At 43.8% G+C, this 17,259-nt stretch overlaps 1 protein-coding gene across 1 annotated transcript in view; it reads left to right on the top strand.

The window, feature by feature from the left end:
- The window catches only part of PPM1J (protein phosphatase, Mg2+/Mn2+ dependent 1J), an 84,358-nt gene that overhangs the window by 45,187 nt on the left and 21,912 nt on the right, over positions 1 to 17,259 (top strand). Inside the window, exons 5-8 of the mRNA XM_040423888.1 lie at positions 3,572 to 3,656; positions 6,135 to 6,253; positions 11,910 to 11,973; positions 13,893 to 14,000. Of these exons, the coding sequence (XP_040279822.1) occupies positions 3,572 to 3,656; positions 6,135 to 6,253; positions 11,910 to 11,973; positions 13,893 to 14,000 (376 nt within the window). The remainder of the gene's footprint in view (positions 1 to 3,571; positions 3,657 to 6,134; positions 6,254 to 11,909; positions 11,974 to 13,892; positions 14,001 to 17,259) is intronic.

Here is a 17,259-nt window from a genome sequence, read left to right as displayed (position 1 = left end):
TGTGGCTAAGACTGCTGGCACTGAATTCTGGCTGTAGCTGAGAATGCTGGTACTGACTGGTGGCTGAGACTGGCGGCTGAGGTTGAGACTGCTGGCACTGACTGGTGGCTGTGGCTGAGACTGCTGGCACTGACTGGTGGCTGTGGATGAGATTCCTGACTGCGGCTGAGACTGCTGGCACTGACTGGTGGCTGTGGCTGAGACTGCTGGCACTGACTGGTGGCTGTGGCTGACACTGCTGGCTGCAGCTGAGACTGCTGGCACTGACTGGTGGCTGTGGCTGAGACTGCTGGCACTGACTGGTGGCTGTGGATGAGATTCCTGACTGCGGCTGAGACTGCTGGCACTGACTGGTGGCTGTGGCTGAGACTGCTGGCTGCAGCTGAGACTGCTGGCACTGACTGGTGGCTGTGGCTGAGACTGCTGGCACTGACTGGTGGCTGTGGCGGAGACTTCTGGCTGCGGCTTGTGGCTGAGACTGCTGGCACTGAGTGCTGGCTGTAGCTGAGAATGCTGGCACTGACTGGTGGCTGTGGCTGGTGGCGGAGACTTAATTAAGAATGAAATAATGAAGGAATTGCCCATGAAACAGCCTTTGAGTGAATTGTCCAATTACTTTTGGTCTCTTAAAAAACAGAGTGCCACATGTAAAGGAGCTGAAACTCCTAAACCTTTCATCCAATTTTAATGTGGATACCCTCAAATGAAAGCTAAACGTCTGGACTTTATGTCCATGTCCATTGTATAACTATAACTGGAATATGTTTTAGTAAACAGGTAAAAAAAATAAAAAATAATTTGTGTCAGTGTCCAAATATATATGGACCTAACTGTAGCTGCTCCAGAATTGGTATTACATGGGGAATGCAAGTTGTTACTTAAACTGACAGGTCCTCTTTAAGCAACAGTAGGGCTGTCTGTCTCATACAGATCTGCTGAAAACCTAGTGGTCTTGTAGTAAAATACATGTTGGATTTACATACAGTCACAACACTGAAAAGCATGGAAAGAATCTCTTCCTTTTTTCAATCCAGACTCTAAAATCTAAATTGCACGTTTATTAAAAAGAATATACAATGGGGGAAATGTATCAAAACTGGTGTCGAGAAAAACTGGCTTAGTTGCTCATAGCAACCATTTAGAATCCACCTTTCATTTTTCATAGGAGCTCTAAAAAATAAAAGATGGAATCTAATTGGTTGCTATGGGCAACTAAGCCCGGTTCTACTTCAGACAAGTTTTGATAAATCTCCTCAAATGTGTATAGAAGTTGGTCTGGCTTCTTTAAGTGCTCATAATGTGTTGCACGTTTCTGGAATGTATATAATGAAGGTATTTTCAGATGTCATGGACAATCTAGCACAGCAATATAATCTACACAGATTTGCCACCTATCAAGGGTTGGAATATTTTAGGCAGCAAGTGAGCAGTCAGTTCTCGAAGCTGATGTGTTGGAAGCAGGTAAAATGGAGAGACAAGGACCAACTTGTGAGCTAGACGAATGGCTTAGAGCAGCTCCGAAATGGAAAGTGATGTTATGGTTTGCTACCAGTATGCTGTGGCTAGTATCTACCAAAAGTGGTCCAATGAAGAACAACAGGTGGACTTGTGAAAGGCTCATGTGTGCTCAGGACTCATTGATGGGTGTAGGGAGCGAAGGTGATCCTGCAAAAGAACTACTGTAGCAAACATTGGGGGGAAAAAGTTGAAAATAAATTAATGGTGATAAAAATGTAACCTCCAGTACATCAAAGTGCCCATGTTGACCCCTGTCCACCTCCAAAAGACCTACAATGGGTACTATAAGAAATGAGCCTTAGGGATCATGCACATGGCTGTTGCCCGGCTGTGGCCGTATTGCAGCCCACATACAGCGGGTCCGCAATACACGGGCACCGGCCATGTGCATCACAGATTGCGGACCCATTCACTTGAATGGGTCCGCAATCCAGGAGATGCGGAATGGAGGCACAGATCGGAAGCCCACAAAAGCACTACAAAGTGCTTCCGTGGGTTTACTGTACGTGCCTCCGCACCACAAAAAAGTAGTGCATGCACTACTTTTTTGCGGTGCGGTCTGTCGGATGCAGGTCACGGACCCCATTCAAGTGAATGGGTCCGTGATGCCCCATGGTGGGTGCCCGTGCATTGCAGACAGCAATTTGCTCTTCGCAACACGGGCTTGGTCAGCACACGGTCGTGGGCATGAGCCCTTAGAGTATTGATAGAAGGTGGTCCAGTCTGATGATTTACACTTTCTTTTATATCCTGTGGGCAGCAGGGTTCATGTGCATCATTTACTTGGAGAATGGATGGCAACATGATGCACAATAGGAGCAGGCAAGCAGGTGAAGGCAGTGTGATGCACTGGGCAATGTTCTGGGAAACCTTGGCTCCTGACGTCTATGTAGATGCCACCTAAACATTGTTGCAAGTACACCCTTTCATGGCAAATGTATTCTCTAATGGCAGTTGCCTCTTTCAGAAGACTAATGCACCCTGTCTATAGAAAAATGCAATTTGGACACTCCGAAATCTGCTTCAACAGTTTACTTCAAAATATAATTAGTACATCACATACAAATGGAAAAGGTCCATACAAAATAGCCCACGTGTGAAAAAATCCAAACCTTCAACAACGGTAATCCACAGGGAGACCCCGGTAGAGGTGAATAAAGTGTGATCACATGCAGATTGACATTTGGAGTACTTTTGTATGGACTTTTCCCAGTTGAATGTGATGCATTTATTATACAGTATATTGAAGTAAAGGACTGACGCAGATTTCAGAGTGACCATGTTGCCTTATGGATATGAGCGTTGAGAGCCTCACGTGTACAATTATTCATTGGTGTGGTTCACTGGTGATTGAATTGTAACAAAAAGTTCAAGGCCTTTATGTGGCCCCCAGAATCCCTAGATCTCAGTTTCGAATGGTCATCTGTGTGGGGTGTGCTGGAAAAAACGAGGGCCCACCTCTCAACTTACAGGCATTGTGCCCTTGCCTCAATAGTCAGAGCTCTTTTGGCTGCACAAGGGGGACCTACACAATATTAGGCAGGTGGTTTTACTGTTATGGCTGATCCAAGAGTAGTGGTAAAAAGCTGTACTAATTTCAGGGCACATTGCATATTTTGTAGCATGTCCATGTTCACAAAGCATATTTTCCTTATGTCAAAATTGGAATCCACTGTTACTCCACCTTCCAGTGTCTTCAGGTTGAACTCTACACTGTAGTTCATACGGAGTGTTCTTTTGCCACATTCCACATTTCCACAATAAAAGAAAGCAATTCATTTATGGTGCAGATTCCACATGGAACTTTCCCAGTGGGAGGCCTAAAAGCCACATCACAATTCTCACTAAAAACCACTTCAATGAAAAAAACACATAAAAAAAATAGCACGGAAAGCGCATGAAATTTTGATGTGGATTCTGCGTTTACATTTTCAGCGTGCTAATACAGCTGTGCGAACAAACCCTTATGTTGCAGAAATGTTGTAGACCAGGGGTAGGTAAGATGATGTGCCTTCTGCTTCTATATGGTTTTTATTTTGACGTGTATTTACAGGGCCATAATCATCCGACAGGGGAAAACCATTGAGATGTCACATGAGTTTACTCCGGAAACAGAAAGGCAGAGGCTGCAACTGCTGGTAAGAACATAATGCTCTCATTTACTCAACATATTCCGTATCTTCTCACTAGTGATATTTCCTGTGTGTGCACATTTTTGTTCCTTACAACTTCTAATGTACGGTATTTATGACTAGAATGGCGAGGACGTTTCCCGAAATAATAATGCAATACGTGCTTCTTACTATTACAAACACTACTGCACAACCACAACGTCCCTGACAAATCAGGTTCCAAAAATAGTCATATGAGCCTATTGTATGTTGTGAAACAGCGCTGGGGACTAGTGACTTTCACAGTGTTCCTGTGGTAAAATTCCCAGCATGCCCTGTTAGAACATGTTCACATATGGCTTTTCCTACCATTTTGCCACTGCATCATTTTTATTAACACCGCTGGTTTTGCAGGGAGGCTTTCCAGAATGAATGTAAGTGAAAAGTGGATGTGCTGCCCATGAGTTCATATTTTAGAGGGGCCAGCTAAAAATGGAAACGGCAACCAGATGTTTTGCTTCAGATCGCTGCATAATTTTTGCTTTCCTTTGATAAATATGTTCCCAATATTTGAAGCCTCATCAGCAGGACTCAATCCACCACAGTCCTCCTACAAAAACCATTTTCAAGAGTCTTGCCCCTTTGCGATTTGTTTTGTGGGACAATCCTGTGAAAAACACGTTTTTTTGGGGTAGTATGTCCCTTTCTAATAGTAAAGCCTCTCAGGCACGCGCATTGTGCCAAGTACTGTTTCTTTAAACATCAGTTATTGTTATGGCAATGGGTGTGGGACCACTGTGGGCTAATCGTAAGGGTTTTATCCTGGCAGTCCCCTGGTATTTAACCTTAAACCCCTGTACAGGGATCTGGACTTCACTGCAGAGGAACCATCAGGCCGCTATCTCCTGGAGTAGTCTCTCTGTGGTTAACAGCTGAAAAACAGTGGTCATAGACAATAGTGCAGGGCACTGAGGGGTCAGACAAAAATGTAGTCAGGGACAGGCTGAGGTCAGGACAGACAGAGTATGTGCTAAACAGTAAACGGTCCAAGGTCAGTGCAGGCAGCGAATGGTCAATACAGAGGTCAGGCACAGGTCAGGCAGCAAAGGGTCAGAGTGAAAACAGGCAGAGGACCAAACACGAGCAGATAAACAAATACAGCACACTTTCGCAGGAACTAACAGGCTGAGGAACCTATAATCAATCACTTTCCCACAGCGGAAGGTACCCTAAATGTGCTCGCCCTTTAAGAGCTGGAGAGAGTGTGTGCAAGAGCTCTAGAGGCAGAGGCCTTACCAGCAAGCATGCCTCAGCCTGTGTGGAGGGACAGAGTAGACCCGGCAGCCGGACCCGCCAAGAAGAAGGCAGCTGGTCGCCACTTTACCAGTTCTATATGGGAAAATCCCTGCCATTGCCCCTGCAGTGGCAACAATACCATTCCGTGCCAAGAAGGTAGAAATCCCGGCCCCACCACCATTGCAGGTACTAAGGATTGTCCCAATAGTGGCCTTTAGGCCACTGTTTGACTTTTCAAAGACCAGTCCCTCTTTAGTGCTTTTTAAAGTAATCTTGTTGAATTAGTAGTAGTAGGTCAGAGCAACTGAACTGGTATTTATTTATTTTTTTATTTCTTGAAGACATTTTGCTAGTAATGGCTTTCTGAATTAGATTAGTTTGTATGAGAAATCTCTAGCATTAAATACTGGTGACTCATGCAAATGCAATCAACATCTTACCTCCATCACTGAAGCACAAGTCACCAGTTTTTAATGCCGGAGATATCTCAAACAAGCCAATCAAATAGAAAAAAAATGAGAAGTTGAGAGCCAGTTGGATGACTAGTGAAACATCTTCAAGAGTTGCTCTCCCTGACTTATTATTGCTGATATACCATGACCTGGATAAATGAGAACCTTGGCAGTCACCTTGTTGATGTACTAAAGACATGCCCATTGTGCAATGGCACATTGCATCTAACAAGTAGGTCTCCTTTTGCATTACCAGGTTAGTGGAAAATTATGAATATCTCATTTACGAAATGAAGCAAATTTGAAGCATATCTCAGATACAAAATGAAAAGGTCTTACCATGATTCTGCTGGTGCTGTTAGTCACATCCACAAACTTTTGGCCTGTTCTAGGCAGCATAAAAGCTTAGTATGGCCCACTTAAAGGTGTATTCTGGTTGTAGCAAGTTATTCCCTATCTACAGAAGGTGGGGGGGCTTACAGCTGGTGCTCAGCTACTTCCAGAGCTCCCTTAAAGATGAAGTTGAGAGCCAATTGGATGACTAGTGAAACATCTTCAAGAAAGAAGAGAAAATACAAGTCCAGTTGCTCTCCCTGACTTATTACTGCTGATATACCATGACCTGAATAAATAAGTACCTTGACAGTCACCTTGTTGAAGGGAACCATTAATAAAAGTAATTATTTTATAACAGAATTATATATAAACATATATAAAGAAGTGATTAATACTTTGTCAATCGTGAATTATCTTTTAGGCCTCTTTGAAGCCAGAACTGCTGGGTAATGAGTTTACTTGCCTTGAGTTCCCACGAAGGATTCAACAGAAAGAACTTAAGAAAAGAATGTTGTATCGTGACCACACAATGACAGGCTGGTAATTATGATGTATAAGTTAACAAAATAATGTAAATATAACATTGCACCCAGTCCTATCCCATTTTTACAATCTGATTAAAAGTAGACTCCATCAGGGTATATACAGTATAACTTTGAAATAATGTACTAAAGACATGCCCATTGTGCAAACAATGGCACATTGCTTCTAACAAGTAGGTCCCTTTTTGCATTACCAGGTTAGTGGAAAATGATGCATATCTAAGATACAAAATGGAAGCAAACTTGAAGCATATCTCAGATACAAAATAAAAAAGGTCTTATCGTGATTCTGCTGGTGCTGTTAGTTGCATCCACAAACTTTTGGCCTGTTCTAGGCAGCATAAAAGCATAGTATGGCCCAATTAAAGGTATATTCTGGTTGTATCAAGTTATCCCCTATCTACAGAAGGTGGGGTGGGGGGGGGGTCTTACAGCTGGTGCTCAGCTACTTCCAGAACTCCCTTAGAAATGAATGGAGTGACAGTGCGCATGCTCGACCTGCTGCTCCATTCATTTTTTGGAGCCCCACAGGGTACGGGTTCCTGTTCTCGAGATTGTCTCAGCTGTACATGGAAATAACTTTTGATACAATCGCAATACCCCTTTAACTCTCCCTAGATTACACTCTAAATGTCCCTAGTCTGTACTTCTGGTGCAGTCTATCAAAGCTATCTCCCTGAAGAGGTCGCCAATGCCAAGGAGTGCACACGTTGTGTGTAAAACTTGTATAGCCATGTGGCTATGGGAAATTGTATGATTCAAAATTTGTTGTCTTATTCCAATTTCTAGTAGCCCATGTTTTGTTTTTGTATGGAACCATGCCTTACCTATTGAGAGGGGAACAAGTTGAATACAACTCCCACAAGTAGAATACTCGCACCCACAGTATTTTGTACACCTATCGGTCATTACTAGTTCCCTGATGAGCAATGAAACCTATGTAGGGACACATAAAGGGCAATAGGTGCACCATTGAACCCAGGTTCCAAATCTAGGGGTTGCCCTTTTCAGGATGTATCTTCGATGGACTGCACCTGAAGTACAAACTAAGGCTACTTTCACACTGCCGTGTCTGGGTCCGCCTGTGAGATCCGTTTCAGGGCTCTCACAAGTGGCCCCAAACGGATCAGTTTAGCCCCAATGCATTCTGAATGGATAAGGATCCGTTCAGAATGCATCAGTTTGGCTCCGTTCAGCCTCCATTCCGCTCTGGAGGCGGACACCAAAACGCTGCTTGCAGCGTTTTGGTGTCCGCCTGGCGGTGCGGAGCCAAGCGTATCCGTCCTGACTTACAATGGAGTCAATGGGGACGGATCCGTTTACATTGACACAATATTGGTGCAATTGTAAACGGATCCGTCCCCCATTGACTTTCAATGTAAGTCAGGACGGATCCGTTTGACTTACATTTAGACTTTATTTTACTTGGTTATGCAGACGGATCCGTACTGAACGGATACCAGCGTTTGCATTTATAGGTGCGGATCCGTCTGTGCAGATACCAGACAGATCCGCATCTAATGCAGGTGTGAAAGTAGCCTAAGGAAGTCTAGTTTGCAAGGTTGGGAGAGTTAAGTGGGCTACATCAAGTCTTTGTCTCCTGAAAAGGGATTTCGGGATTACTATGGTTTTTAACAGCTATGCTCATGTAGTTGCATACCTACCTCTTGTACATTTTCCCCGTGCTTTTTCTTTTTCAATGTGGACTCTCCTGACCTGTTTCACCATATAACAAATCACTGGTTTGTTTACATCCCATATGTTGCACTTCCTGTTCCTGTATCCAACCAAACCCATGATGCATTTCCGCATTATCTGCCACGTCCCTAAAAATGCCCAGCTAGTTTACTCCCATCCTGCTAGTTACATAGACAATCCCCTACTGCTGCTTTGACATGCCCATAGACATGGTCTTGTGAGCACAGCCCAAAACAGAAGATAGGAGCAATAAAATTGACAGAAATGCAATACAAATTTACAACTACCTTCATAAATGATGTTGATACAAACTGGAAAACACTTTTAGGCCGAATGCACACGGCCGTGTTCCACGGCCGAGAGCGGTCCGTGGTATGCCGGGCTGGATTCCTGTTCAGAGCAGGAGCGCACGGCGTCATTGGTTGCTATGTTTGTAGACCAGACCTTTTCAGCTGTAGGAATAAAGCATGTCACTGCTCTGAGGTGGAGAGTCACCTAATAATAAATGATTGACAAGGACAGCAGAAGTGGGAGAATCCTTGTACACAGACATAGGGGATCATTTATTAAGACCAGTGTTTTAGACACCCGTTTTAATAACCCCTGTGCTGGCAGTGGATCCACTAAAGTTATGAAGAGGCACCGGCGTCTACATAACTTTGGCGTATCCCCGCCTGTCTAAATCTATGCCAGCTTCTTTGCTGGCGTAGATTTAGAACATTTTCTATGCCTAAAACAGGCAAAAAAAATAAGACGGGCCTAGTGGCCCGCCCCCTTCCCCCACAACAGTTCGCTTTTTGAAACCTGGCGTGAGCAGGGAAAAGTTACAGATTGTGGCGCAGTTAATCTTTGCGCTGCAATCTGCGTCACACATAAGCCAAAATTTGGCATATATCTGCTAATAAAGGACCCTCTTTGATTTGTAAAATGGGCTCCAGGAATATATACAGAAAACTATATTTCGGCCAAAGGCATGGTTTAGACGACAGACTGAATTATAGTTACGCTATTTTTCTTTCCTGTAGTCCAAGCAGCAGCACAGCAAGGGGTTAATCCCTGGGCTACTGGTAGGACAGGTGCTCAGAATACAAATGATTTACAGGTAACATAAGACTCCCCCGGGCCACAACCCCCTTGTGTCAATGAAAAAAAGAATACGGAAATGCAGAAAAAACAACGTTAATGGGAGGGATCAAACCTGTGCTGCTGCTGGGACTACAGGAAAGCGTAGCACAGGTATAATTCAGTCTTTCCTGCCCATCCTACACAGCAGGGAAGGGTGAGATACAGTGCATGAATATGATCTGGTGGACTCTTCCCAGCTTGGATATAACAGAAAGTTATAGTCTCTCTTAGTCATCTGACCAAGGTGAGTTTGGAGGCTTTTACGCCCTTGTTGATTTGTAGAAACATCACAAAAATATTTTCCGACCTTCTGAAGGAACTGGTTCATTGTTTTAATAAACAATGACCAACATCTAACGGATACAGATCTTCCACCAAAAGAGACAGAGAAATCTCCTCATTAATATTTCTTGAGACTGTCTGGTGGCAGTCTCTGCATAGTCTCCCCTCACAACCATCAAGAAGTGTAATGTCACAGTTTGAACATACAAGATGTCTTCTTTTAGAAGAGACCTTGCCACTTCTGTTACTTTATCCTCAATCACCTTCAGATTCCCGGTTGGACATCCGTAAAGAAAAGTTTACCAGGAATGATAGCAGCTAAAAAGCACTTACAATAAAGAGGCAAACAGAAAACACTGCAGCCTAAGCAGGAAAACCAAAACCCTAAGACCTCTTTCAAACTAACGTATTTTCTTTCCGTGTCCGTTCCTTTTTTTTGCGGACCGTATGTGTAACCATGCACTTCAGTGGGTCCGCAGAAAAAAAAAACAGAAGTTACTCCGTGTGCATTCCGTTTTCTGTATGTCCATATTTCTGTTCCGCAAAAAAAAAAAGAATATGTCCTATTATTGTCCGCATTACGGACAAGGATAGTACTGTTCTATGAAGGGCCAGCTGTTCCGTTCCGCAAAATACGGAATGCACACGGATTTCATCCATTTTTTTTTGCAGATCCGTTTCTTGCGGACCGCAAAATACATACAGTCGTGTGCAAGATGCCTAAGGGGAGGGGAAGAAGCACAAGCTCTGCCCAGAACACTCACTACAGCTTCCCAACAGTAGAGAAAAGACTCTAACAAAATGGCTACCGCTGAACCAACATAAACCCACAAGTGGCCTTAGATCACAGGCTAAACAGAACCAGAACGACAGACTAAAAAAATATAACCAACCATCCTCCAGTGGACTGGAACAGCCCTCCCAAACTGCTGAAGGACTTGCTACAACCAAGATGGCCACAAAGCGACCAAGATTTAGGAGAAACTCTTCTCCTGGAAACCTGCCATACTACGTTCAGAAATAAGAAAGCAGCACAACAGACATACCACATCACTGCTAACCCCATCAGCTCTGAAAACGCAGTACATGGCAGAACAAGACTGGGTAGTGATAGCAAAGGAACAAAAACAAGGCCACCTGTCCCCAGAGCCGATAGGACAAAAAGACACAAGGGGAGCGTGACCTGGAGGCATCTATAATTAATCTGTATTCTGGTCGCCTGTCCTACAGTAGCAGTAACCAGGGGATTAACCTCTTGGGGGGCTGTTGCGTGGGGCGAACAGGAAACAGAATTTTCTTGTTAAAACTGTAGAGAGCAGTTGTTTCTTTCAGTACCTTATTTACTACTTTACATTGTGCTTCAAGGTCTCATTTCATCTTAAGATTTATGCGGTACTTTATCAGTTTGCTATAAAGATCATCATCATTTTTTCACATCAGGAAATTTATGGTTGGTGAATAGAAAAACACAATTTACTGTACACATAAACCACCTCCTGCCAGGATAAGAGCTCTTGTTGGTTTAACACCTGTAGGATGCACTTAGTTTGAGTGTTAAAGGGGTTGTCTCACTTCAGCAAGTGGCATTTATCATGTAGACAAAGTTAATACAAGCCACTTACTAATGTATTGTGATTGTCCATATTGCCTCCTTTGCTGGCTGGATTCATTTTTCCATTACATTATACACTGCTCGTTTCCATGGTTACAGACCACCCTGCAATTCATCAGTGGTGGTCGTGCTTGCACACTACAGGAAAAAATGTCGGCCTCTCTGGTGGCCAGGACGGTGGGAGCTCACATAGGCTGGTACTTTTTCCTATATTGTGCACGGACGACCACCACTGATGGATTGCAGGGTGGTCTGTAACCATGGAAACGAGCAGTGTATAATGTAATGGAAAAATGAATCCAGCCAACAAAGGAGGAAATATGGACCATCACAATACATTAGTAAGTGCCTTGCATTCATTTTCTCTACATGATAAATGCCACTTTCTGAAGTGAGACAACCCCTTTAAGGACACAGCCTAACTTAGGAAGTGTGTAGTTTGGGTGGACATTATAGGGGTTCTGCAACTTTGGGGCGCAGGGGGGGTGTTGGCATACCTTCCCTCCTGGGCGAAGGGAGGCATACTTACCTGCTTCCCGGCGCTGTCTCCCGGCTGCTTTGTGCCTCAACCTCGGCTTCTCTGCTGTACTCTATAAATGTAAAACTCATGTTTGACGCCATTGCAGCCAGTCGCTGGCCACAGCAGTGACCTTTCTTTGTGTCATTTGACCATTTTCCATCATGCATGGTCAACACTGTGGCCAGTGATTGGCTGCAGCGACATAAACAGGAAGTTTACATCCAGAGAACACAGTGGCACGGCCGAGGCCAAGGAGCCGGGAGCCATAGTCGAGAAGCAGGTAAGTATGCTTCCCATCACAGGTCTGCCCAGTAGGGGTGGTTTGACAAACCCCTCTCCCCCAAAGTTGCACAACCTCTTTAAGTAGGAAACATATATTTTAAATAAGTAATGTACACGCTCATTGTTTCTTTACAGGGCTTATAAAACTATTGAAGAAGATGACATGAAGTTCCCACTTATTTATGGAGAAGGCAAAAAGGTTTGTGTTCAGCTAATGACCCGACTGGAACCACTGCTAACCTATTAAACCAAACGAAGACACAATGATAATTTATTATAAATTTAACATAGCTGTTGTTATTTCCAAAAGATTTTTGGCAACCCTTAAAGTGGTTCTCCGGCCCTACCTGAAAAATGTGCCCTTAAAGGGGTATTCCCATCTCAGACAATGGAGGCATATCACTTAGGATATGACCCCATTGTCTGATAGGTGCGGGTCCCACCTCTGGGACCTGCACCTACATCGAGAACGGATCCCTGAAAGTTGTGGAGGGCGCACTGCGCATGCGCAGCCACCCTCCATTCATTTCTATGGGCTCCTGAGTTATTTAGCATGTCACATAACAGTTCAACAGTGAAAATCAGGTGGAGTGGCAACAGGGTCAAACGGCAAGCCATCTTAGCAGGTTAGCTGTAAAGGATACGTGATTTATTTTTGGAGGAGTTTCCAACCTTCTTACAAATTACAAACAAAGACGAGCTTCACCCTGTGCTTGCCTTCTTTAGCACTGTTTACATTACTACCTAATCCCAGAATGGGGCTCAAAGCATGGGATATAGATGTCACTTGGGGAGTGGGGGAAACCCCCCCACCGTGCGGTGTCAGAGGGTAAAGGGGATCAGCCTGGCCAAAATGAGTAATAAGGGAGCAGGTCACCTCCTACAGCGTGGCTAATCCTCTCCCTGACTCCTTACCGTATGAGCGGACCCCGATGGTAGGACGACTCATACTCAGGATTCCTAGAGACCCTAAGTCGCCCTGGTAATCCCTCACCAAGGAGCAGGGAAGAGACGACCTGTTCATCCCAGTAATGGAGGAACAGGAGTCTGAGGCCAGGCTGCAAGGAGAGGGGAACACATACAGCATAAGAAGATGGCAGGTAAGCGAGACCAGTAACACACTTACCTGCCACAGACACACTGACTGGAACCCGTGCACTAGTGCTGCTGTCCACACCAAGATTAAAAGGACACAGCACACATCAAAAACCACACAGGAACCCAGGACAACCATAGCTGCAATAAACATGAGACAGGGGAATGTCTAGTAAAAATGCTGGACACCAAACACCACCAGACATGTAACACCAAACTAGACATACAAACACCCTGAACATAACCCACTCCATACAAATAGGGACAGGAAGGGAAGGAGACACTGGGATAACATTGATGACCACAAGGGTGGCCCTCACTGGACAGATGTAACACCCTGGACAGTGAACCACCAGCATACACCAAAGCTGGAGGAACCCAGGGCTTCAGGCATCCAGCAGAGGCTAAATAGCCCAAGCAGCCACACCCACACACACATAAACCCAGTGTTCACAAAACACTAGGAAGGGAGTTAACCCTTCCAACACCAGACAGAGGAAGGAAGCCACTTAAAGGGGAAGTGCACACACAAGCATACCAAACACGTAACCACCGGCAACAGCATGCGTGGCAACCATGTCACGGCAATCACCCAGAAGGCCGAGACACTGCCACCGCATGTTCTCACAGCAACACGTTGCCGCGGGCAACCGCAAGTGTGGCAACAGTGTCACAGCGCAAACCAAAGGCCATGACAATAGATTACTTATTGCAAGCAAGGTCAATATATTGGTAGAAAAGACATAAAAATAATCATAACAAATAATCACATTGTAAAATATAATATTTGAGCATACAAAATGAGTTCAGTGTACACAGATACAAGCACTGGTGCTGGGAAATGTATACCTCCTAACAGTCCTGGGTTTTGTCGGACTGTCCTAAGAGAAAAGATGATCTTCAAACAGACTTCACTGAGGCATAATGGCTGTCACAACCTAATGCAGTAGTATTTATACTGTAGGTATATTACACAGCAGTGCTAACCATTTTTGTGCTAACTACTTCTTGTTATTCCACCAGGCTAGAGTTATGGCCACCATTGGGGTGACCCGGGGATTTGGAGACCATGATCTTAAAGTCTATAACTCAAACATCTACATCAAGCCATTTTTATCTTGTATCCCTGGGGTATGTATACCTTACGTTTTTTTTTATTTTTAGCTGAAATGTTTATCATATTTTTTAAACTATTGCCAGTCTTTCAGGAGGAAAATTCGCTGAGATTTGAGGAATCGCTGGAAAGTCTAGCTTTGTAGTCTATGTATGCATTTCCTTTATAAAATTTTAGTTTAACAGTTCTTGACATACTGAGTATATACAGTACCTATTAGACTAGACTCGCACATCTTATGCTAGACAAAAAAATCCATAGCAAAATCTGCAATAAAATGCAGATTTTGTTTCTGATTTAGCTGCAGATTTCACTCATGGCATTGCAGTAAATGAAATCTGTGGCGTATTGTTTTACATGATGAGTTTATGGCATTTGGTAACCAGTTCAAGATTGGACCATTTACCCCCTTTCCTGACCATTGTTTAAGTAAATACGCTTTTGAAAGCCATATTTTTTTCCCATTCGGATATGTAAATAATTTTATGCAATTTTTATTTTAGTAAAGGAAAAGGAAAAAAGGATAATAGTCAGTTTTTCACAATTGTTATGTTAACAGCACAATGTGCAATTAAAATATTTTTTTAGCATGTCCCCTTTCCATGACATTCCTTTTGATATATGGGATGTGTGGGTCATGGCTGCAGCGGGTGGGGCTAAAAGCTGCACTGTGGTGGCTGGTGGTGTTTTTTTTCCCTTATTATTATTTTTTATTTTACACTTTGACCTTTGAGGGACATTTAACATAAAAACAAATTTACTGCTGATTTCTCCTGTAACTGGGGCTGACATAGTAACCCCAATTACAGGGGGAATACAGCCCTTGGAGAGGTTGTCCCGGCAGACTCCTACACAACGACTGGCACTGGAGCGGTAAGCGGCATTACTGCTCCCTGATCTCTATATACAGTACAGCACTAATTGTTGTGTATAGATCGATGGGGAATGTAGGGAATGCGTTGAAAAACTGTCACTGTCTTCTCTACGGGGAGCCCTGCTGTCACTGACGATACACAACTGCAGTGTCTACACGGACGTTTTAAAACATCTGTGCAGAGATATTTGCCCACCGTCCAGGCAGTCGACAAGGAGTCAAAGGGTTTGTCTTGTTTCAGGAGGATACTGGACAACACTCGGGATCTGCCTGCAATACAGAACAGGTAAGTACTTATCTGACAGAACCCACGCCACCACTGGTTCTCCTGTTTGGGCTCTGTTTACCCGACTGCAGTGGTGACTGCTGCAGCCTATCACTGACCTCAGCGATGCACCAGAAGAGGACAGTGATTGGCTGTAGCGGTGACGTGTTGTTGACGTGACATCCTACTGGCAGAACTAGAGCAGCCGCACAGGATCTGTCAAGTAAGGTCTTACCACTTCTTTACTGCAGGAAGTTCCTGAGCATTGTCTGGTTTTCGCCCAAGACCGGACTGCCCCTAACCAACAGATTCACTAACATTTTACTGTACTTTTTTGTGGATTACGCAAATTCTTCTGAAAATATGGAAAACCACATTTATACAGTATAATCTGCGCCCCTAGCCTATGATCAGAGAAAAAGTGATGAACAAGGCATACATGTATCTGGGATTCTTGAGTTGTGTATTTGTCCCTCTGGTTATGGCTGATTTCTGCCCATAAAAATGTTTACTTTCAGTGGTCCAGGAAGCAGACCTGCGGTGAATGTAATAACAGAATATATTTTTATGAGTCATTATTAAATATAAATAATGCTTTCAGCAGACATTCATACATATATTTTAGTACAAAGCAATTCAGTTTACAGTTGGTGAGCCTGAACCTTTTGTATGCATCCATATTAGCCCCTTAATGGGTTATGTCATGATTGATGCAAAAATTTTTAATCAGCCATCATATAGTACGTGACAATTTCTTTCTAACAAAGCTAGAACCAGCCCTGTACCTCACCAGAGCTTTATTTCAGGCTTGCAGCTCCGGAGGCATGTTCTTTCTCAGTGAGCGTTTCCTTTTTGCTGTAGCTCTTTACATGTAACTGCCAGAGCTTCTCACAGACAGTGACAGTTGAAGATTTAAACTGAGGATGTGTGACCACCTCAGTCAGGTGGACAAGAAATAAGGAAAAGAACAAACAACAGGTGGCGCTATACAGATACATTTTGTTGAATAGCTCAGCAACTGTACTAAATTATTAATTACATACAATTACAAAAACATTGAGATCCAGGTGCTGGTTTGAAAAATGTAGAACATTTTTTGTGGCACAGCCCCTTTAAAGGAGTTTTTGGGGAGGAAAATTGCAAAGGATTCTCTAATTTTGAAACAATTGTCACCGTCCCCCCGTCCCCCCTCTGCCATATCTGTGGAGGGAAGCATACTTAACTGCTCCCCGCCACTCGGTTCTGACACCTTCAGTTTGCCTCAATCCTGTTCCCTGCTTATCAAGTTCCAAGTGGACGTGGGTCACATGTACTGCTGCAGCCAATGACTGGCTGCAGCATTGACGTGACCAAAGTGGCATGTAATTGGGTCACGTGCTGCTTGAAGGACACGTCACCGCTTCAGCCACTCATTGGCTGCAGCAGCACATGTAAACTCTGTCCACTCCGGAATTTAAGAAACACAGCAAAATGAATGAGCCAGAACCAGGCGGTAGGGAGAAGATAAGTGTGCTTTCCTCCACAGGTCCGGCGGGGAGAGGGGGGCTGTCAAACATTGTTTTAAAGCTGGACAACCCCTTTAAATATTCTACTGCCTTTAAGGTGATCGATGGTAACTTTGTTCTCACGCCAGCATGATAGCATGACGCCCATAGGTAAAGCTTGTCTAGTGAACAAGCAAGCCTCTTTGGTTACATTCTGTGGACAAAAGTGACTGCAGCATGCCATTGTTGGCTTTTTCTCTTGTGTATTGTGTTCATTGTTATAAATAGTTTTTTCTCCTAATTTAGCATTATTTGGGCACACTTCAACATTTATATGGACTTTTACTTGGCTTGGAACTACTATATTGAGCACCACTGATGGATTGGATGTGCCTGAGTTGAACACTTGGTAATTGTGGTGTTGGATATATACAAGTCAAGTGCCGATAAATCTCTTTTTTGCCCTATTTTATGCATTTTAGTTACTTTAAAATAAAGGGGTTTCATGTGACAACTGAATACATATATCAGACTGGGAATCAAACCTGTTGTGTGCAAACGGGCTCTAGAAACCTCTGTCCCCTAATATGCCACCACTCTTTCCTTTTATATACCATCACTCTTACCTGTGTGTCACCACTTTGCCCCCTTTA

This window comes from Bufo bufo, chromosome 3 (assembly GCF_905171765.1).
Source record: "Bufo bufo chromosome 3, aBufBuf1.1, whole genome shotgun sequence".
In the NCBI taxonomy this organism is placed as follows: domain Eukaryota; kingdom Metazoa; phylum Chordata; class Amphibia; order Anura; family Bufonidae; genus Bufo; species Bufo bufo.
This window is presented reverse-complemented; position numbering and strand designations above follow the sequence as displayed.